This window comes from Capricornis sumatraensis, chromosome 22 (assembly GCF_032405125.1).
Source record: "Capricornis sumatraensis isolate serow.1 chromosome 22, serow.2, whole genome shotgun sequence".
NCBI classification, from domain to species: Eukaryota; Metazoa; Chordata; class Mammalia; order Artiodactyla; family Bovidae; genus Capricornis; species Capricornis sumatraensis.
This window is the reverse complement of record NC_091090.1, coordinates 33,786,614-33,809,159: the sequence shown is the minus strand read 5'-3', so window position 1 is coordinate 33,809,159 and position 22,546 is coordinate 33,786,614. Positions and strand designations below refer to the sequence as shown.

At 41.3% G+C, this 22,546-nt stretch overlaps 1 protein-coding gene across 1 annotated transcript in view; it reads right to left on the bottom strand.

The window, feature by feature from the left end:
- LOC138069278 (zinc finger protein 184-like) overlaps positions 1–22,546 on the bottom strand; it is a 1,142,341-nt gene that overhangs the window by 836,737 nt on the left and 283,058 nt on the right. Inside the window, exon 3 of the mRNA XM_068960531.1 lies at positions 13,882–14,050. Coding sequence (XP_068816632.1) covers positions 13,882–14,050 — 169 coding nt within the window. The remainder of the gene's footprint in view (positions 1–13,881; positions 14,051–22,546) is intronic.

The window sequence follows — 22,546 nt, the reverse complement described above, 5'->3', positions numbered from 1 at the left end:
ATGTTTTAAGAAAGAATGCAGAGATCTCATTTACTCTTTACCAAGTTTCTACTAATAGCATTATCTTGCAGAACTATAGTACAGTCACAACCAGAGCATTTACATTGTTACAGTCAAGAACAGAACATTTCCATCACTACATTAATTCCTTTTATGAACACACCTTATTCCCATCTTCTCATTAATGACTCTGCTTCTATAATTTTGCCATTTCATATTTATTTTTTTCATTTGTTTTCTTTTTTTGACAGAATTGTGCAGCTTGTACAATCTTAGTCTCCCAAATCAAACCTGATTTGATCACTGCCGGCTCTCTGAAGTGAAAGCACGGAGTCCTAACCACTGAACTGTCAGGGAATTCCCACATTTCTCTATTTTCTTTTTCTTGGCTTCTTGTAGGTTACTTCAAGAATAAGTCATTTTTCCCTTTTTAATTGCATTTTGATTTATCTATTTTTGGTATTTTGTTGCTGTTCAGTTGCTAACAAGTGTCCAACTCTGTGACATCATGAATAGGCTCCTCTGTCCTCCACTATCTTCTGGAGTTTGCTCAAACTCATGGCCATTGAGTCTGTGATGCTATCTAACCATCTCATTCTCTTGTCGCTCCCTTCTCCTCCTGCCCTCAATCCTTCCCAACATCAGGGGCTTTTCCAGTGAGCCATCTCTTCACATCAGGTAACAAAAGTATTGGAGCTTCAGACCAGTCCTTCCAAAGAAAACTGAGGGTGAATTTCCATTAGGATTGACTGATTTGATCTCCTTGCAGTCCGAGGGACTCTCAAGAGTCTTCTCCAACACCACAGTTCAAAAGCATCAGTTCTTCAGCACTCAGCCTTCTTTATGGTCTAACTCTCACATCCATGCATGACTACTGGAAAAACCATAGCTTTAACCATACGGAACTTTGTTGGCAAAGTGAGGTTTCTACTTCTTAATATGCTGCATAGATTTGTCAGCTTTTCTTCCAAGGGGCAAGCATCTTTTAATTTTGTGGCTGCAGTAATCATCTGTAGTGATTTTGGAACCCAGGAAAATAAAATCTGTCATTGCTTCCACTTTTACCATCTTTGGTAAATCTTCTTGTACACTTTTTTAAGTAGTTGCTCTAGGTTTCCAGTTATATATACACACTTATCACGTTCTACTTGTATCATCTTTTTACCAATTTAAGTATAGAAACCTTACTTTCCTTTACATCTCTTGCCCTTCCCACTTATAATTCTCTTAATTAGATATTTCCTCTAAATACATTTAGCACCACAGCAGACAAAATTACAATTTTTCCTTCAACAGTTAAACATAATTTAGAAAAATCAGGAGAAGTAGGAAAGCTTGCTGTATTTACCCATATTCTTTCCTGATTATTCTCTATTTAGAGATTGTCCTTTTGCCATTTTTTTTTAATGTAGGTTTCCTGGTGACAAATTCTACATCTTACTCATCTGAGGACGTCTTGATTTTTCTGTTCACTCCTGAAGGATGTTTTCACCAAGTACAGGATTCTGGCTTGATAGTTCCTTTCTTTCAGCTCTTTAAAAATATCATGTCAGTCTCTTCTGGCCTCATTACTCATAAGAAATCCACTGTCATTTGAATTTTCTCCTATTGATGCCATTTTTCTCTGGCTGCTTTCAAAATCTTTTTGCTGTCTTAGGGTTTGTGGAGTTTAATTGTGATGTTGTTTTGAAAGGATTTCCTTGGGTTTGTCCTGTTTCCATTTTGATCAGCTTCTTGAATATGCAGATTTACTTCTCTTGCCAAAACTGGTGACTTTTCAGCCACTATTTTAAGTAATTCTTAAGCCCCATCCTCTTTGGGACTTCAGTGATATGATCATTACATCTTTCTACAGTTGCACAAGTCCCTGAGGTTCTTTGTATCACTGCAGTTTCTTTTGGTTTCTATAACAGATTACCACAAACTTGTGGCTTAAAACAACAGAAATTTATTCTGACAATTCTAGGGGGCCAGAAGTCTAAACTCAAGGCTCTGTCCAGAGACTCTGAGGCAGAGACCTCATTTCTTGTCTCTTCCACTCCTGGTTATCCCTTGGTGTCCTTGGGGCTCAAGGTCACCCCACTCCAATCTGTACCTCCATCTTTACATCACCTTTTTCTGTGCGTCTAATTTCCCACTGCGTCTCTCTCATAGAAATATGTATTATGGCATTCTGGACCCCTCTGGATAATTCAGGATAATCTCCTTTTCTCAAGATCCTTAATCACTTATTTCGCCATATAAAATAATATTCACTGTTCTGCCACATAATATGTATAGGTTCTGGTGATTAGGAAGTGAACGTATCTTTGGGTGATTATTTTTTCAGCCTACTACCCTCTGTTCCTCCTTTTCCCCCTCTCCAGCTTACTTTTTCTCTTGTTAGAATTGAGTTATTCCTATTGTTTAGTCTTCTAGTTCAGATTTTCTCTAGCCTCCATCCTGTTGTTAAGACCACCCACAGAGCTTTTAGTATCATAACTGTATTTTTCAGTTCTCAAATTTCCACTTGAATTTTTTTTTACATTCTTCTATTTACTTGCTAGGACTTTCTGTTTCCTTGCTGAGGGTTTCTATATTTTCACTTCTTTTATATGTGTTCACAATTTCCCACTGAAGCTTTTTTAAAAAAACGTTTATTTGGCTGCACCAGGTCTTAGTTGCAGTAAACCGGGTCTTTGATCTTGCAGCATACAGGATCTTTAGTTGCAATAGAAGTGAAGTGAAGTCGTTCAGTCATGTCCGACTCTTTGCGACCCCATGGACTATAGTCCACCAGGCTCCTCCGTCCATGGGATTCTCCAGGCAAGAATACTGGAGTGGGTTGCCATTTCCTTCTCCATGGAATCTTCCTGACCCACGGATCGAACCCAGGTCTCCCGCATTGCAGGCGGACGCTTTAACCTCTGAGCCACCAGGGAAGCCCCTAAGTTGCAATATGTGAGATCTAATTCCCCTACCAGATATCGAACTGGAGCCCCCTGCATCAGGAGAGCAGTCGTAGCCACTGCACCACCAGGAAAGTCCCTCATCGAAGCTTTTTTTTTTTTTTCTTTTAAATCATGGTTGCTATAAATTTCTGTTAATTCTAAAACCTCTATTAGCTTGGTGTTGGCATCTCTTTTCATTCCGTTTGCGATCTTCCTGGTTCTTGGTATTTCGGATTTTTTATTGCTATTTTGTACTGTGTTATGAGACTGGATCTTAATTAAACCTTAGGTTTTAATTGGTTTTCCCTGAAACTATTGTGGCAGGGTAAGTAGGGAACAGTGACACTAAGGCAATGTCAGAAAAGGGCCAGTGGAGTCTGGACTTTTATCATCACTCAGCAATAACTAATCAGTGCTCACACAGTGTCTGTGGTGACCACATGGAAGTCAGAATTTCTACCCTTACCCAACAGTAAGGAGAAGCTAAATGGCAATCAAGTAGAAACTTGGACTTCTACATCTACCTGACAGTAATGAGCTGCCACCCTCCTCTACTTCCCCTGCCACACTTTTGAATCTGTTTTCTTAGCCACAGAAATGAACGAGCACTTCCCTTTGCTTTGCAAAACTGGGAGGATCACGTGGCTCAGACGGTAAAGCGTCTGTCTACAATGTGGGAGACCCGGGTTCAATCCCTGGGTTGGGAAGATCCCCTGGGGAAGGAAATGGCAATCCACTCCAGTACTATTGCCTGGAAAAGCCCATGGACAGAGGAGCCTGGTAGGCTACAGTCCATGGGGTCACAGAGAGTCAGACACGACTGAGCGACTTCACTTCAAACCTCTACAAATATGTAATCATGACCATTACTATAAGAGATTTCATGAATACTGAGAAACTGCTCAGTTAAGTTCATGAAAGGTATAAGAAACCATCTTTTAGCCTTAAGGGTCCGTCAGCCGATGGACACTGGAGGAGTTTCCCCGCTAGTAAATCTGTATCTCCTTCGAAAACCAGATGGTCCGCACAGACCCAGCCCTGTACCGTGTTTGTGTTTAGTTCTCTGCATCTCCGAAACGTACAGAAGCACTGACATGGAAGAGTCGCGTCCTGAAGGATCTATGTAAGGCAAGGGAGAGGAACCTAAGCCAGGCCTAGGAAAAGAGGACAACACCCCCAATCCAGCCCCAAGATCTCTGCAGAAGTAAATGGCAACCCACTCCAGTATTCCTGCCTGGGAAATCCCACAGACAGGGGAGTCCGGTGGGCTGCAGTCTGTGGGGTCTCAAAGAGTCAGACAAGACCTGGCGACTAAACCACAAATGGAGCATCCAGCCTCGGGATGAACCAGCTTTCCACCTACTCCCAGTTACAGGCCAGAGTCAATCAACGAAAGGGGTGTTTAAGCCACAGCTCACACCAGGAACTGGAAATCTGTCACAATGCTCAAATGCATCTCTGTTGGTTCCTCAGCCGCCTCTCTAGGAAACTTGGAGGACCTGTCATTTTGGTGGCTGGTCTTAAATTCACCGATTCCAGTCCATTTTAGTTCGCTGATTCCTAGAATGTCGACATTCACCCTTGCCATCTCTTGTTTGACCACTTCCAATTTGCCTTGATTCATGGACCTGACATTCCAAGTTCCTATGTGATATTGCTTTTTACAGCATCAGACCTTGCTTCTATTACCAGTCGCATCCACAACTGGGTATTGTTTTTGCTTTGGCTCCATCTCTTCGTTCTTTCTGGAGTTATTTCTCCACTGAGCTCCAGTAGCATATTGGGCACCTACCGACCCAGGGAGTTCCCCTTTCAGTATCCTATCATTTTGCCTTTTCACACTGTTCATGGGGTTCTCAAGGCAAGAATACTTCAGTGGTTTGCCATTCCCTTCTCCAGTAGACCACATTCTGTCAGACCTCTCCACCATGACCCATCCATCTTGGGTGGCCCCACATGGCATGGCTTAGTTTCATTGAGTTAGACAAGGCTGTGGTGTGTGTGATCAGATTGGCTAGTTTTCTGTGATTATGGTTTCAGTTTTCTGTGATTATGGATTATGTGTCTGCCTTCTGATGCCCTCTTGCAACACCTACCATCTCACTTGGGTTTCTCTTACCTTGGACGTGGGGTATCTCTCACCTTGGACGTGGGGTATCTCTCACGGCTGCTCCAGCAAAGTGCAGCCGCTGCTCCTTACCTTGGAAGAGGTGTATCTCTTCATGGCCACCTCTCTTGACCTTCACCATTATATCTACTACTGTGGGAAGGAATCCCTTAGAAGAAGTGGAGTAGCCATCACGGTCAACAAAAGAGTCGGAAATGCAGTACTTGGATGCAATCTCAAAAACGACAGAATGATCTCTGTTCATTACCAAGGCAAACCATTCAATATCACGGCAATCCAAGCCTATGCCCCAACCAGTAACACTGAAGAAGCTTAAGTTGAACGGTTCTATGAAGACCTATAAGACCTTTTAGAACTAACACCTAAAAAAGATGTCCTTTTCATTATAGGGGACTGGAATGCAAAAGTAGGAAGTCAAGAAACACCTGGAGTAACAGGCAAATTTGGACTTGGAGTACAGAATGAAGCAGGGCAAAGGCTAATAGAGTTTTGCCAAGAGAACACACTGGTCATAGCAAACACCCTCTTCCAACAACACAAGAGAAGACTCTACACATGGGCATCACCAGATGGTCAACACTGAAATCAGATTGATTATATTCCTTGCAGCCAAAGATGGAGAAGCTCTATACAGTCAGCAAAAACAAGACCGGGCACTGACTGTGGCTCAGATCATGAACTCCTTATTGCCAAATTCAGACTTAAATTGAAGAAAGTGGGGAAAACCGCTAGACCATTCAGGTAAGACCTAAATCAAATCCCTTATGATTATACAGTGGAAGTGAGAAATAGATTTAAGGGACTAGATCTAGATCTGATAGACAGAGTGCCTGATGAACTATGGACGGAGGTTCATGACATTGTACAGGAGACAGGGATCAAGACCATCTCCATGGAAAAGAAATGCAAAAAAGCAAAATGGCTGTCTGAGGAGGCCTTACAAATAGCTGTGAAAAGAAGAGAAGCAAAAAGCAAAGGAGAAAAGGAAAGATATAAGCATCTGAATGCAGAGTTCCAAAGAATAGCAAGAAGAGATAAGAAAGCCTTTGTCAGCGATCAATGCAAAGAAATAGAGAAAGAGAACAGAATAGGAAAGACTAGAGATCTCTTCAAGAAAATTAAATATACCAAGGGAACATTTCATGCAAAGATGGGCTCGATAAAGGACAGAAATGGTATGGACCTAACAGAAGCAGAAGATGTTAAGAAGAGGTGGCAAGAATACACAGAAGAACTGTACAAAAAAGAGCTTCACGACCAAGACAATCACGATGGTGTGATCACTCACCTAGAGCCAGACATCCTGGAATTTGAAGTCAAGTGGGCCTTAGAAAGCATCACTACAAACAAAGCTAGTGGGAGTGATGGAATTCTAGTAGAGCTATTTCAAATCCTTGAAAGATGATGCTGTGAAAGTGCTGCACTCAATATGTCAGCAAATTTGGAAAACTCAGCAGTGGCCACAGGACTGGAAAAGGTCAGTTTTCATTCCAATCCCAAAGAAAGGCAATGCCAAAGAATGCTCAAACTACCACCCAATTGTACTCATCTCACATGCTAGTAAAGTAATGCTCAAAATTCTCCAAGCCAGGCTTCAGCAATATGTGAACCGTGAACTTCCAGATGTTCAAGCTGGTTTTAGAAAAGGCAGAGGAACCAGAGATCAAATTGCCAACATCTGCTGGATCATCAAAAAAGCAAGAGAGTTCCAGAAAAACATCTATTTCTGCTTTATTGACGACACCAAAGCCTTTGACTGTGTGGATCATAATATGGACAATTCTGAAAGAGATGGGAATACCAGACCACCTGACCTGCCTCTTGAGAAACCATGGAACAACAGACTGGTTCCAAATAGGAAAAGGAGTACATCAAGGCTGTATATTGTCACCCCTGCTTATTTAACTTATATGCAGAGTACATCATGAGAAACGCTGGGCTGAAAGAAGCACAAGCTGGAATCAGGATTGCCAGGAGAAATATCAATATCCTCGGATATGCAGATGACACCACCCTTATGGCAGAAAGTGAAGAGGAACTAAAAAAGCCTCTTGATGAAAGTGAAAGAGGAGAGTGGAAAAGTTGGCTTAAAGCTTAACATTCAGAAAACGAAGATCAATGGCATCTGGTCCCATCACTTCATGGCAAATAGATGGGGAAACAGTGGAAACAGTGGCTGACTTTATTTTGGGGGGCTCCAAAATCACTGCAGATGGTGACTGCAGCCATGAAATTAAAAGACACTTACTCCTTGGAAGGAAAGTTATGACCAACCTAGAGAGAATACTAAAAAGCAGAGACATTACTTTCCCAATTAAGGTCCATCTAGTCAAGGCTATGGTTTTTCCGGTGGTCATGTATGGATGTGAGAGTTGGACTGTGAAGAAGGCTGAGCACCGAATAACTGATGTTTTGGAACTGTGGTGTTGGAGAAGACTCTTGAGTCCCTTGGACTGCAAGGAGATCCAACCAGTCCATCCTAAAGGAGATCAGTCCTGGGTGTTCATTGGAAGGACTGATGCTGAAGCTGAAACTTCAATACTTTGGCCACCTCATGCGAAGAGTTGACTCATTGGAGAAGACTCTGATGGTGGGAGTGATTGAGGGCAGGAGGTGAAGGGGATGACAGAGGATGAGATGGCTGGATGGCATCACCGACTCAATGGACGTGAATTTGACTGAACTCCAGGAGTTGGTGATGGACAGGGAGGCCTGGCATGCCATGATTCATGGGGTCGCAAAGAGGCGGACATGACTGAGCGACTGAACTGAACTGGCAACTGACCCGACTTTGCGTGCTCAGAAAGTGAAAGTGAAAGCTGCTCAGTCGTGTCCGACTCTTTGCAACCCCATGGACTGTCCATGGAACTCTCCAGGCCAGAGTACTGGAGTGGGTAGCCTTTCCCTTCTACAAGGGATCTTCGCAACCCAGGGATCGAATCCACGTCTCCCGCATTGCGGGCGGATTCTTTACCAACTGAGCTATCAAAGTGTGTGCTCAGAGGTTTCCTCCTAATCGCTCAGGCAGGCAAGTCGACCAGGGTTTGTTTGATCTCTGGTGTCCAGGAGCCACTCAATCTGGGCTTCTATCTTTCTACCCCAATGAGGCTACCTGGTCACTCCCACCGGATGCTGTGCAGCCCTAGGTTCCCTTCGCACCGGGTCCTCTGAGCTTCCAGCCCTTAGGATGGCTCTACCGAAGTCTCTTAAGATACCAACTGTCAGTTACCTTCACTTGGTTCCCAGGGTCAGAAGCAATAATCAACACCCACCTACGGAAAGAGCGGCAACAAAAAGGTCAGAGGACGGCTTGCCCGCCACTGTTTTAATTTTTGGAATACTTGAGTCCCTCTGAGTAACCTAACCACTGATTTTGTCGGTCTGGGGTGGGGCTGGGCAACTGCACTTCAAACAGCCCAGGTGATTGTAACACAGGTAGACACCTAGAAACAGTGGCTTCATCATACAGCTAAGGTAGCTAGCATGGAAATCTGAATGTGGGTCCAGAGACCTAAAAACATCACAGGGTAATTTACAGACTGTGTTCTTCTCCCAGTTCTCCTTTTTATGGACATTATTAAAATAAATGAGAACCAAAGGCAGAGATTACCACTGCTTGAGACACTAGTACCTAAGACAACTTGAAACAACTGAGATGGAGGGATTTCTAATACGTACTGTGAGGATGAAGAACATTACTTGGTAAAGATGTCTCTGCATCTATCTTTTTATTTTTTTCCCTTTGGACACCATTGTTGGCCAGAGTTTTAGGGTCTGATTTTGCCTTCTGATTCCTTTTTATATTCTCACATTTTGGCCATCCTTTTCCTCTTTTCATCTTTTTTTTTTTTTGCTGATGCCTAAAATGTGTCTCAGGGCTCCAAGTCTAAGTGTTCATGAAAAGTGAAAGTGAAGTTGCTTAGTCGTGTCCAACTCTTTGCGACCCCATGGACACTAGGCTCCTCCGTCCATGGGATTTTCTAGGCAAGAGTACTGGAGTGGGTTGCCATTTCCTTCTCCAGGGAACTTCCTGACCCAGGGATCGAACCCAGGTCTCCCACATTGTAGATAGACGCTTTCCGTCTGAGCCACCACTTGATCTTAGCCAAAAACCAAGAAGTGTTCATGAAACTACATATAACTCATATTGATCTTTGTTCATATTTTTTTAATGTGGCTAAAAAACAGATCACCATAACTATTTAACCACTTGGGTTTCACTTTTCTCAAGTAGGTATAAAATGAGATAAACTCCAAAATTTCTTTTCAAATCTCTATTTTTTGATTCTTAGAATAGGAGAATCAGAGAATGGCAACCCACTCCAGTATTCTTGCCCGGAGAATCCCACAGAGAGAGGGGGCTGATGGACTATGGTTCATGGGGGTCACAAAGAGTCGGACACAACTCAAGCAATTTGCGTGCATGTATGCGTTCTCTGACTATATACTGAAAAGCTCCTACTATGCCTTTGATAATTCTACACTGCCTATCAAACAAAGACTCAATGCATTAGAAAAGTGTTCAAGGCCCTCAGTCTGGCCCCCACCTACAATCTCCCACTCCTGCACTTCCCTGCAGGAACTCTGTGACCCAGACAAACTGGAAACCCCCTGCCTCTTGAACACGTCTTAAATTGGAGTCTTACCTCACCCTAGTCCTTCAGCCAAAAACACTTTCTTCTATCCTCCATCTCCCTCTGCAAAGAATCTACATTTCTCTCAATTATTAACTCAATATTTAACCAATGACCCACATATGTTGGCATATATTTTATAATTCAAAATTCTAAAACAGAAAATCTTCATATTTTACAAAATTTTGACCTTAGGTATACTTTTATTTAGAATCTCTTCAGAAATAACTTGTCTTACTAGGAAAATATAAAAACAACTTCTACTAGAAGTTACTTTTTTTTTTTAAAGGACAGCATTGTCAGATACAGAAAATAGGAATCATTTCCAAATATAAAAATATGGACAGAGTCTTGATTCTCCTAGGGTCCTGAACTTCAACTCAAAATTATAGTGAAAGAATCTTCAGGGCTCTATCCACAACTCTAGGTAGGTTTTCATTGCAAGATACTTAGCCATTTCTTCCTCTTCTTTTTTGGTTGCACCTAAGGCATGCAGGATCTTAGTTTCCTGACCAGGGACAGAACCATGCTCCCTGCAGTGGAAGCAGAGTCAACCACTGGACCACCAAGGACATCCCACTGAGCCATTTCTTGATGTAGTGTCCACTGTCCTAACTGCTCAAAGGGGTGCTGGACTATCCTTCAAGAACCAATAAGCCTATTTAATTGGATTTGAATCAATATTTCTTATATCTTGCTCAATCATAAAACTGAATTTTTTACACCTTGCTCAAACATAAAACCAAAAATTTCTTTCAGATTGGACTTTTCAAGGGCACAGGGAGGGATGGATACTGGTCCAGGGAACATTTGAAATGAGTTCAACACTAGAGACTTCACAGGTTGAGTAAAGGGAGCCAGGATGTGAAAAGAGAGAAGTGAGGGAAGTTTAGAAATGTAAAGAGACAACTAAGAACTTCTGGTCTGGAAGACTGGAATAATCACAGAAACAGCCAAGGTCTTCATGTCACTGTGTCCATGCTCAGTCGCTAAGTCATGTCCAACTCTTTGCGACCCCATTGCCTACAGGTTAAGTCAAATATTATTTCTCAAATAATGAGGAATATGGATCCTAGATAAAAGAATTAGCATAAGAGCATTAGTACAATCAGTATCAGAAAACAAGGAAAGTTAGTTTGGTGAACTGTAAGTCATTTTAATTGCGTGAACCATCATTGCATTCTAAGAGTACATCTGTCTCTACAGCATATATAACATATTTTGTTTCTTGGTGTTTTACCAGCTGTGGAGAAAATTAAGAATTTTTGAAAAGCTATAAACAAAACAAAAAACAAGCACAGAACAAATCAAACATTCAACCTTCAATTGCAAATGTAAAAACTCAGTTCATTGGAAATAATTCCTCTAAAATCCTAATCTGTTCATATTTTAAATATTTTAAAAGCTGATATAATTGAATTATCCAAACATGCTGCTTCCGCATATTGGAGAAGCAGTTAAAATACTTATGAACTCAGAGTATAATAGTATATATACTATATCACTATGTGCTCAATTGCTTAGTCGTGTCCAACTCTTTGCAGTCCCATGGACTGTAGCTCCTATGTCCATGGGATTATCAAAGCAAGAATACTGGAGTGGGTTGCCACTTCCGCATCCAGGGATCGAGCCCACATTTCCTGTGGCTCCTGCAATAGCTCTGTGGATTCTTTACCACTGAGCCACCTGAGAAGCCTATTATATCACTATATGGAGTATATATTTAACTTGAGAAGTTGATTTTATTGCAGACTTATCCTACTATATTTTCTTTAACTTCATCCTAAAATCCCTATGTATTTCTATTGGATATAATTTAAACCTCAAGACACAATAAACTATATACTCTTGAGGAAATTTAAGTTTTTTTTCTTTTAAGATTGTTGATAATACCTACAATTAGTCACAGGTAGTGACACTAACAGTTTGCAATGTTAGGTTTAAGAATATATAACAGAACAAAATACATGAAATCAAAAACATCACCTATCACTTCATTTCTCCACATAAGCATTATGTGCAATTCTTGTCATCCAAATCCTGTTTTCAAGCTCATGTGGAGGTTGTTAGCTTTTAAACAGAAAGAGTTTGACTTGGACCAAACTAGGGAAAAGAATAAAATAATATATAACATTTTGAAATGGCAATTTTTCGTCTATAGGAGTACGTTGAACTACGGAGCACCAACAAATGATATATCACCAACTTGTAAACAGAATAAGGAAGCTTTCTGTTATAAGGCAGAAATATCTGAAGATTACACTATTTCATGAAAACAAAAAGATGTAGAAGGGTGAGAATAGTATGCTATCATTCTGCGTAATCAAGGGAATAAAATTATATATTCATATTTTCTTGTATTTACATAAAGAAACCCTGAAAAGTAGTAAGAAACTAGTTAAATGACTACCTACAAGGAGAAAGACAGGGACCTTTTTAAATGTTTTTTTGCTACTAGAATCAGGTGCAGAATGAATTATCTTTTGTAAAAACTCCTCCTAAGTAAATTAAAATTTAAAGTTAAAAATAATCACTCATTACAAAAATAAATAAAATGCCTCAAATGAGATATAAATGGGAGGAATCTTTCTTGGAACTCCACTGTAAATTAAATAGGCTGTGCGTCTATTGAAACAAACAAACGGGCAGGTTTGTTGAGCTAAAAAGCAAAATTGTAATGCCTCGTAAGTGCTCTAAGTTGCATATGGCAATACAATGCTTCCGATGGCTTAGCAGAAAGAGCACTGCACTAAGGAGAGAGGGTTCTAGTTCCAGCTGCATTAACTAGCTGTGTGATGTTACACAGTCACTTCTAGAGCTTCTGTATCCTTATCTGTTAAATAAGGGCATGCAGAAATTAGATTGAGGTCCCTTATTGTGTTCTATTACTCTTAAGTTACCTGCTTGTGTAGATGATATTCCAATCCAGATTGTTATCACCATAGATATTCCACTTCTTTGTCTCCTGGCCTTAGTATAAGCTTCGTAACACTCAGTGTTAAGGGAAAGGAGTTTTTTAATGTGTGACTTTGGTAATAATCAATAAAGCAGTGAGAAGCATAGAGGCTATAAAAAGCAATCAGTGTGGAAGACTGATCATACTTTTCTCTCTATTTTTATATATGTCTGAAATTTTCCTTAACAAAAGGCTAAATAAAGAAAAACCCCAAAATGCTCAAAAGTCACAGGAAAATACAGTTAGGCCTATATTTTCACAACAAAGATCTTAAGTGAGATATTAGATTTTTAAGTTAAGTATCTTAGTCTTTGTAAAATTTAAAATCATGAGCAATATTTGTTATGAGTAGACACTGAGCTAGTAATAATATATGGTTTTGTCAATTTCTTGGTTTTTAACTGAAGGCTGAATTTCTAAACCTCTATAGGGAGAAGCCTTTTGTGTATGGAAAGATCCAAGTGCCCCCTTTTGTAGGTTAAAAGGCAAATTTTCCTATCTTATGCAAATAGAAACTAATCTAATAGTTTACATGATAGATTTTACTGAAATTATTTTTAAATTAATTTTTAAATACTACCTTTGACTTTTTGTATTCAGGTTGCGTATAATTTTTTTTTCAGGTTGCATATAACTTAAAACTTAAAATAAGTTTTAAAAAACTAGGATAAAGTTTTCCTGAAGCATATCTAGAAAATTTTTTGGACAGATATGTGTGAAATTATGAAATCAATACAATAATAGTCAGTGTTGCAAAGTTATGGATGTCACTGACCAAAGAGACTTTGACAGCTGCATTTAAGATATTATGCTTCTCTCAGCATAAAAATCAGGACATTTTCACTGGCTTTCTCTGGAGCTTCCTATTACTAGAGGATTAAATTATTAATACTATTGTTCTCTCAGGGATAAAGTAAGAACCAGGACCCTGGCTTCCTTGCCTAGTGGTCTGGCATCAGGAAATGTTGCCCTACCTGTTCCAAGGAGCTAGCTGGATTCAGCCATGGGGTGGACTTTCCGATGTTGGATGAGGTTGCAGTGGTAGATGAAGTTCTTGCCACATTCGTCACATTTATAAGGTCTTTCTCCAGTGTGAATTCTCTGATGCTTAATGAGGACAGAACGTCGACTAAAGCTCTTACTGCACTGATTGCACTGGTAAGGCTTTTCCCCTGTGTGGATCCTGAGATGATGAAAAAGCCCAGCATTCTGGCTAAAGGCTTTGCCACAAATGCTGCACTGGTAGCGCTTCTCCCCAGTGTGGAGTCTCTGGTGCTGGAACAGGCCTGATCGCTGGCTGAAGGCCCGCCCACACTCATCACACTCATAGGGCTTCTCGCCCGTGTGCGTTCTCTGGTGCTCGATAAGGATGGAATTCTGGGTGAAGCTTTTCCCACATTCACTACAGATATAGGGTCTTTCCCCTGAAGAGCTTCCCCGTTGCCTCTCAAATCTACCTTCATGGTCACAGGTCTTTCCATATTCAGGCCCTGGAATAGTATCACCATTCAGTTTGTCAGGTGCCTCCACAAGAGACTTTTCTTCTTTAGACAGCTCCCTCTTTGGGGCTAACTCCACATTCCAAGTTCCAGTCTCATTTTCTGAAATAATACATGGATTACATGAATGTTGTGTTCCCAAAGAAAGAAAAATACTGGTCAGGAGAGTGGGTGGAAAGGGACAAGCAACCATGTTTTCTATTTACTTCCCCACTCTTAACAATTATACCTGGGCTTCAGTGAGAAGTGCCCTGTATCACAACTGCCTGTTTATTGTCTACCTCTCCCCAGAATGTAAACTCCCTAAGGGCAAGGACCATGTCTGCCTTGCTCATCACTGTTTTCTCCAGTACCCAGCACAGTGCCTGGCCCACAGTAGACACCAAGTAAATGCGCTGAGTTGATGACCTTTCAGGTAATGACTTAGGCTTCCTAAGCAAATTCTAATCCTCACCAATCTCCTGAATCGGGCACACCCCTCGCAAGTTCCACTGAGGCCGCTCTTCCAAGGTTTGGAGCTGGCTGCCTGATGACTCCTGGGCTGTTCCTAGAGCTGCTTTCTCCTTCATAAGCTCCTTTTGTTCATGATCACGGGCTGGGACCTGGCAAAAATTAAGTACAATTGGGAACCAAATATCAGAGAAGACACTTGCAAGGCCTTCTCAGGATCAATGGATAGGAAAAGATGGATCAAGAAACTGGCAAAGAGAAAAGGTAGAGAGATTAAAGAGTCTAGTATACCTGATCAAGTCAGGTATAAAGAAATCCATCTTTTCCTCCTCTTTCTCTCACTGCACTGAAGCCCCATGCTTCACCATGCAAGCACAAATCCTTGTTCTCCCTTCTTCCCACCTGCTCTCTGGGTTCATCCAGCTCTCTCTCCAAATCCTCCAGCACAATTACCGCCTCTTCTCCACTCACTGGGCGGTGCTCTCTCACCCAGGCCTGGAGCTCCTCGGGCAGGATGGTTAGGAACTGCTCCAGCACCAGCAGCTCCAGGATCTGCTCTTTGGTGTGCATCTCCGGTCTCAGCCACTGATGGCAGAGCTCCTGGAGTCTTTGAAGAGCCTCTCGGGGCCCCGGTGTCTCCTGGTAGCAGAATTGTCTGAAGCGTCTACGAAAGATCTCTCTGGTATGAGGGTTATCTCTTGACAGGCCAGATTCTTGGACCATTCTTATGTGGCCCCCCTTTTCCTCTTTTACTTTCAGTGCTAGAAGTCCCTTGTGCATCTCTGGAGTCTGAAGGGCCAAGGCTGTGGCTATTCAGAAAAAGAATCTAATCTTGATAATTCCCTCTTGCTCTTTTCTTCTGGAAATCCCAAAATCTAAAAAATAATTTGTAGGGAAAAAAATGAAGAAAATCCTTTTTGCTGGTAGGCACTGGAAGTATTTATACCCAAATCAGTAACTCTAATGAAGAACATGAATGCGTGATTAATAATAATAATGATTATGCAAATACTGGTGAAAGTAAGATAGGAAGGGAAACAAAAACAAAAGAATGCCCCCTCCCTGAATTTTATTGAAGGGACTGTTTGATCATCCTGAATGAATCAGCTCAAATAAATCATTTGAATATACTGGGTTTCCATTTGAATGGCAAGATACTAGACTAAGGCAGTTTTTAGTTGAATAGAGGTATACAAACACTTTAGTTTAAAGATGTCACAGAAGACACTAAGAATCAAGGAGAAAAAGGAAAGAAAAAGGAGGAGGGAGGGAAAGTAAAGAAGATAAATAAATAGAATGAGGAACAACAAAAAAATGTGCCTGGGGAAAAGAAGCTGAATCCCTTGAAGCAGGTTAGTTGTGGAGAAAAGAGATGTCTGCTTGGAGCGGGAAACCTGGAATTGAGACTGACCCCCAGGTACCCCCTCCACAGTCTTGGGCTTCACCTTTTGTGCTTTAGTCTACTTAATCAGTAACATAGGAATCCTAAAGCCAACCTTGTCTACCTTTCTAGGTTGATATAGAAACTAAATAAGAGCACAGATAAAGAACACAAAGAAGCAGGCAGTTTGGTAAACTCCGTCTATGGGGTTGCACAGAGTCGGACACGACTGAAGCGACTTAGCAGCAGCAGCAAAGTATTATAAATTACCATGACTGTGGGGCTTCTCTGGTGGTTCAGTGGCAAAGAATCTGCCTGCCAGTGCAGGGGACATAGTTTCAATCCCAGGTCCAGAAAGATCCCACATTCTGTGGAGCAACTAAGCCCATGGGCCACAACTACTGAGCCTGTGATCTAGAGCCCACGAGCAACAACTATGGAGCCCAAGCACCACAAATACTGAAGCCCATTTCTCTGCAAAAAAGAGAAACTATAGAACTGAGAAGCTTGAGCACCACAGCTACAGACCAGCCCCCTCACTCACTGTTAGAGAAAGCTTGCATGCAGCAGTGAAGACCAGAGCAGCCATAAATAAATAATCTTTTTTAAAAAATTACCACTATTACTATTTTTCTTATAAAATTTTCAAATATTTTTTCTTATAAATTTTATTGAAAGATTAAATGAATATCCTAGTGATCTAAATACAATGGCAAAAGAATCAAAAAGTAGTCAACTGGAGTGGTCTCAGATAGTAAAATGAAGAAAATATTAGTTTTAATATTTTTAAAATACAGAATTTTAGCTCTTTTTTGCCTTTTAATTTCTTGGAAACTGTTTCTCTTTGAAGCTCCTCAAGGATGGAGAGTGGGCACCTGTATGTAAAATAAGTGCTAATAAAGAGACAAATGTCAGAATTTCCAGTGGCGGAATTTCCAGTGGTGCTCCAGTGACTAAGACTCCACTCTCCCAATGCACGGGGCCTGGGTTTGATTCCTGGTTGGAAAACTAGATTCCACATGACACATCTAAAGATCCTGCATGCTGAAACAAAGGTCAAAGATCATGTGTGCTGAAACTAAGACCTGGAACAGGGAAGTAAATGTAAATATTTTTTTACAAAAGAGACAAATGTCCATGACCACTTATGAACAATCTTAATCAGGACAGTAATTAAGGCAATTTTCTGAAAGAAAACTAATTATGTGACCTAGTGATTTCCAAGCACCATTTTTGGGCATAGGCTTTCAAACTTTTTTGACCAGGGCCTTTAGTAAGAAATATTGTATATGGTGACCCAGAACACACATACATGTACATATGAGTATATGCTTGTGCATGTGTGATATATACAACACAAAAATGGAAATAATTGTTTTCTTTTACAAAATACCATGTATACTTACCTTATGTGATATATACTCTTATTTTCAAAAACCTATTTTGTAAAATGAAAAAACAAAAAACCCTGGTCATAACCCACTATATAGATTACATGACCCACATATGGATTATACCTATAGTGTTTTAAACATTTCTGTTCTAATTTTAAGTAAAATTATTGCAATTCACTGTAGAAATAACCCTACATCATTCATAAGTATTGGCAGGCATCACAAAATTTAAAAAACTAAGGATAGATTATTTAAGTTGTTAGTAAACATTGCTCATACTACAACTAAAAGAAAAAGTTAAATTCATATTGCCATTACTGGTTATAGTCATCAAAGGGAAAAAAAAAAGCACATTGGTATGAGACAGCATCCTTCTGGGTAACCTGTGAACATTATCCCTTCACAAATTTCTAACACCTTTGGCTTGCTTGACTTCTATAGACCACCTCAGGAAGAATGGAGACAGTTTCTACTCAAAAGATAAGGTCCCTGAGTTCATGTTTCCCCAACTCACCACCACTCTGACTACCACATTATCTTTTTCTGTTGAACTTTTCATGCACCAATTCATTCATTTAGCAAATATTTACTCAGAGCCTACCATATTCCAGGTACTCTTCTGGGCTACAAACAAAAATAGTTTTCACTTCAAGGAATTTACAGTCTTATAATAATAATTGACATTTACAGTGCTTTTAATGTACCAGGCACCATTTTAGATGCTTTACATAAATTAACTCAATTAATCCACAAAGCAACCATGAGTTAAGGTACTATTATTAACCCCATATTGCAGATAAGAAAACTGAGGCATAAAGAGTCTATGTCATTCACCCAAGTGTCACAAGTAGTTAGTGGTGAGGCTGCAATTCAAACCCAGAAAACCTTTAGAATTCATATTCTCAATCACTATACCACTATCTATTCTCTATGTAGGGGGAAGAAGGGGACAGGAGGACAAAAAGGGGTCAGAGGAGCCAGATGATAATTAAATGTATGTTAAGTAGTGATAAATCCTATGCAGAACAATAAATGTAAAGGATATAGTAAGAGGGAAGAAAGGTTTCTATTTTATGTGGGTTAGTCAAGGAAGGCCTTGTTGATAAACTATTATTTGAGCAGAGACCTGAAGGAAGTGAGGAGCAAATCATGGAACTATCTGGAAAAAGACTTGCATGCACAGGAACATTGAGTTCTTGGAGGCAGGAGCATGTATGCGTTTTTCAAGGAACAGTGAGTTAACTAATGTGGCTAGTAGAGAGAAGGCAAACAAGACAGGAACAGGAGATGAAGTCAGGTTATGAACAGATCATGAAAAGCCATTATGAGGGTTCTGCCTTGTACTCTAAGAGACAAGTAAAGCTACTGGAAGTTTCAAGCAAGAGGGGTGATAAAATTTTACTCAGTTTTAATATTAAAACATAACTGGCTGCTGCTACAAAGACTATGGGGAAAAGCAGAAGCAGGAAGAGAAGCTAAAGTAATAATCCAGGGGTGAGATGATGGTAGCATGAACCAGGTCTGCTGAGCTTGTTCTAGGGTGAGAAAGTTTTAGGGTACAAAGTACTCAATTAACCAAGATTGGGTTCAAAGGAATAAACAACCACTTGTTTAGTCAACTTTTCAGGCCCCTGAAAAATATCTTTTCCCTATTTGCTACCTACTCATCTAGGTTTCAAGTCAAAGTTTTTCTGTTCAGAGACAATGCAACTGAAGCTTTGAGCTCTGCCAATAGAAAACCATTTCTGATATGCGCGGGTGCTAACTTCAGTGTGTCTGACTCTTTGCGACCCTATGGATTGCAGCCTGCCAGGTTCCTTGTCCATGGGGTTCTCCAGGAAAGTGCTGGAGTGGGTTGCCAACGCCCTCCCCGGGTCATCTTTTCAACCCAAGGATCCAACCCGCGTCTCTAACGTCTCCTGCATTGGCAGGCAGGGTCTTTACCACTAGCGCCACCTGGTGCTATTCTGGTATATCGTGTTTCAAATCTTAACTCAGTTTCACTAAGATCAATTTCCCTCTTCTCTGTCATCTTTTCTACTAATCAAAGCGCAACACCAGCGAGTGGGTGGGAAAACAGGTGTACACACACAAATGAAATGGCTGTTTCATCAGGTTTGCAGTCGGCACACGTCCTCAAATATATTCCTCTCTCTAAACTTAAATCCTAACTAGAAGTTCAGGATTCCTAAGGTGTAAAAGCGGTAGGACCATATTCAAATAAGGGAACTCACTTCCCTTACAATAAAGCTAATACAGAAAAAAAGAGCTGAGTCAGCACGGCAAAGGGTTTAAGAAAATGGACTCTGAAGTCAGACTCCCTGGATCTGAATCGTGACTACATCCCATTACCAGCTGTGGAACCCGGGGCAAGTTACTCAACTTCATTTTCTTCCTGGACCTTAAAAAAAAAGGCGGGGGGGGGGGCGGGGAGGGAGGGGAAGTAACATACTACTAGTGTCTACCTCATAAAGTTATTAGAAGTAACTAAGTTAATATTGGGAAAGTGCTTTGAACAGTGCTGGCGGACACGTAAGTGCTATTTAAATATTCGTGTTTTGTTTTTTTAAATCAACAGTTGGCAAAAGCCTATACATTCTTGAGTGAATCAGACTAAAAGAGGCTGTGGCAATGTTATAAAACCATCGTGCTCATTGTTTAAAATAAGCCCCCAGTAGAGAATGGCAGCCGTGGGAAAATACAAACCATTCTGGCTATCGGAACCTAATCTTATCCTAGGATGCGGGGAAAGAGAGTTCCGAAGGACACTGGTGCTAGGACCGACTGTTTGAAGGGCTCAGGAACAGACGAAGGGGATGGGGGTGGGGGCATGGACGCTGACTTTCAACTAACAAGGCCCTTCCAGGTTCCGGGGCAACCTCCTCTGCCCTCATCTTTCCAGCCAAGCCCTGGCGAAGAAGACCCGCTGCCTCCTCCCCACACCCAGTCCAGAGTCACAGCGCACAGTCCGGACTTTTCAAAGGCCCTGCGGTAGCCCGACTCCGAAGCTCACCGGGCAGCCGTAGCACCACCTCTGAATCCTTGACAACCGCAGCCTGGATAATGATAAACTACAAAGGCCGGAAGTGCGTCACACCGCGGCTCTCAGGGTGTGTTCCTTCTAGTAAGCCCGGAGGTTTTCACACCTCTGTGGTCGCCGCTCTGAATCCCCCGCTAGGCGTAGGGAGGCGCTGGCTTTCATAGTCTCTTTCAAGGGGCTGGGCGTGGGGTATACAATAACTGTCCAACACAGTGTTATCTGTACACTATTTCATTTACACATACTAACTCACTTATTCTACATAACAGTCCTGCGGGTTCGGTATAATTATATCCCTTTCAGTTCAGTTCAGTTCAGTCGCTCAGTCGTGTCCGACTCTTTGCAACCCCATGAATCGCAGCACGCCAGGCCTCCCTGTGCATCACCAACTCCCGGAGTTCACTCAAACTCACGTCCATTTCCTTCTCCAAGAATAAGCTGGAAATCATCCTAAATATGTTGATGGAAATAGTCTTTTTCTTTTACCGTGACATGGTACTTCATTGCATTGGAAAAGGAAATGGGAACCCACTCCAGTATTCTTGACTGGGAAAATCTCATGGACAGAGGAACCTGGTGGGCTACAGTCTGTAGGGTCGCAAAGAGTCAGACACGACTGAGCAACTAAGTGCACACACTATTGGTTTTTTAACCAGTCTTTTAGGGATGGGTATTTGGATTCTTTCCAGTATTTTTCTTTAACAAATAATGCTGCAATGAACAATGAAGAGAGAAGGAAGGTGTCTTTGTAAGCGTTGTATCATTTTGCACTTTCAACAACAATGTGAGATAGTGCCTGCTTTCACACAACCTCCCTAATTGTATGTTTTCAGGCTTTTGAATATTGCTGATCTGATAGGTCATTAGGTACTGTATGCAGGTCAGGAAGCAACAGTTAGAACTGGACATGGAACAACAGACTGGTTCCAAATAGGAAGAGGAGTACGTCAAGGCTGTATATTGTCACCCTGCTTATTGAACTTCTATGCAGAGTACATCATGAGAAATGCTGGGCTGGAGGAAGCACAAGCTGGAATCAAGATTGCCGGGAGAAATATCAATAACCTCAGATATGCAGATGACACCATCCTTATGGCAGAAAGTGAAGAAGAACTAAAAAGCCTCTTGATGAAAGTGAAAGAGGAGAGTGAAAAAGTCGGCTTAAAGCTCAACATTCGGAAAACTAAGATCATGGCATCTGGTCCCATCACTTCATGGGAAATAGATGAGGAAACAGTGGAAACAGTGGTTGACTTTATTTTGGGGGGCTCTACAGTGGAAACAGTGGCTGTCTTTATTTTGGGGGGCTCTAAAATCATCGCAGATGGTGACTGCAGCCATGAAATTAAAAGATGCTTAGTCCTTGGAAGGAAAGTTATGACCAACCTAGACAGCATATTAAAAAGCAAAGACATTACTTTGTCCACAAAGGTCTATCTAGTCAAGGCTATGGTTTTTCCAGTGGTCATGTATGGGTGTGAGAGTCGGAATATAAAGAAAGCTGAGCGCTGAAGAATTGATGCTTTTGAACTGTGGTGTTGGAGAAGACTCTTGAGAGTCCCTTGGACTGCAAGGAGATCCAACCAGTCCATCCTAAAGGAGATCAGTCCTGGTGTTCATTGGAAGGACTGATGTTGAAGCTGAAACTCCAATACTTTGGCCACCTGATACAAAGAGCTGACTCATTTGAAAAGACCCTGATGCTGACAAAGATTCAGGGCAGGAGGAGAAGGGGACGACAGAGGATGAGATGGTTGGATGGCATCACTGACTCAACGGACATGGGTTTGGGTAGATTGTGGCAGTTGGTGATGGACAGGGAAGCCTGGCGTGCTGTGGTTCATGGGGTCACAAAGAGTTGGATACAACTGAGCAACTGAACTGACCTGAAAGAATTACAAACTAAATGCTAAAATCTGTTAAAAATGAACTCACAGTGCCAAATGTTGCTGAGGATTATGGAGCAATGGAAATCTGCATACACTGTTGGTAAGAGTGTAAAACTGGCAACACCATTTTTGGGAAATTCCTTGGTATATCTACTGAAGTTGAATGTGTGCATATTCTACGACACAGGAGTTTCACTTTTAGTTATATTGCTGCCAGCAGTGTATATATATTTACTTATGAAGAC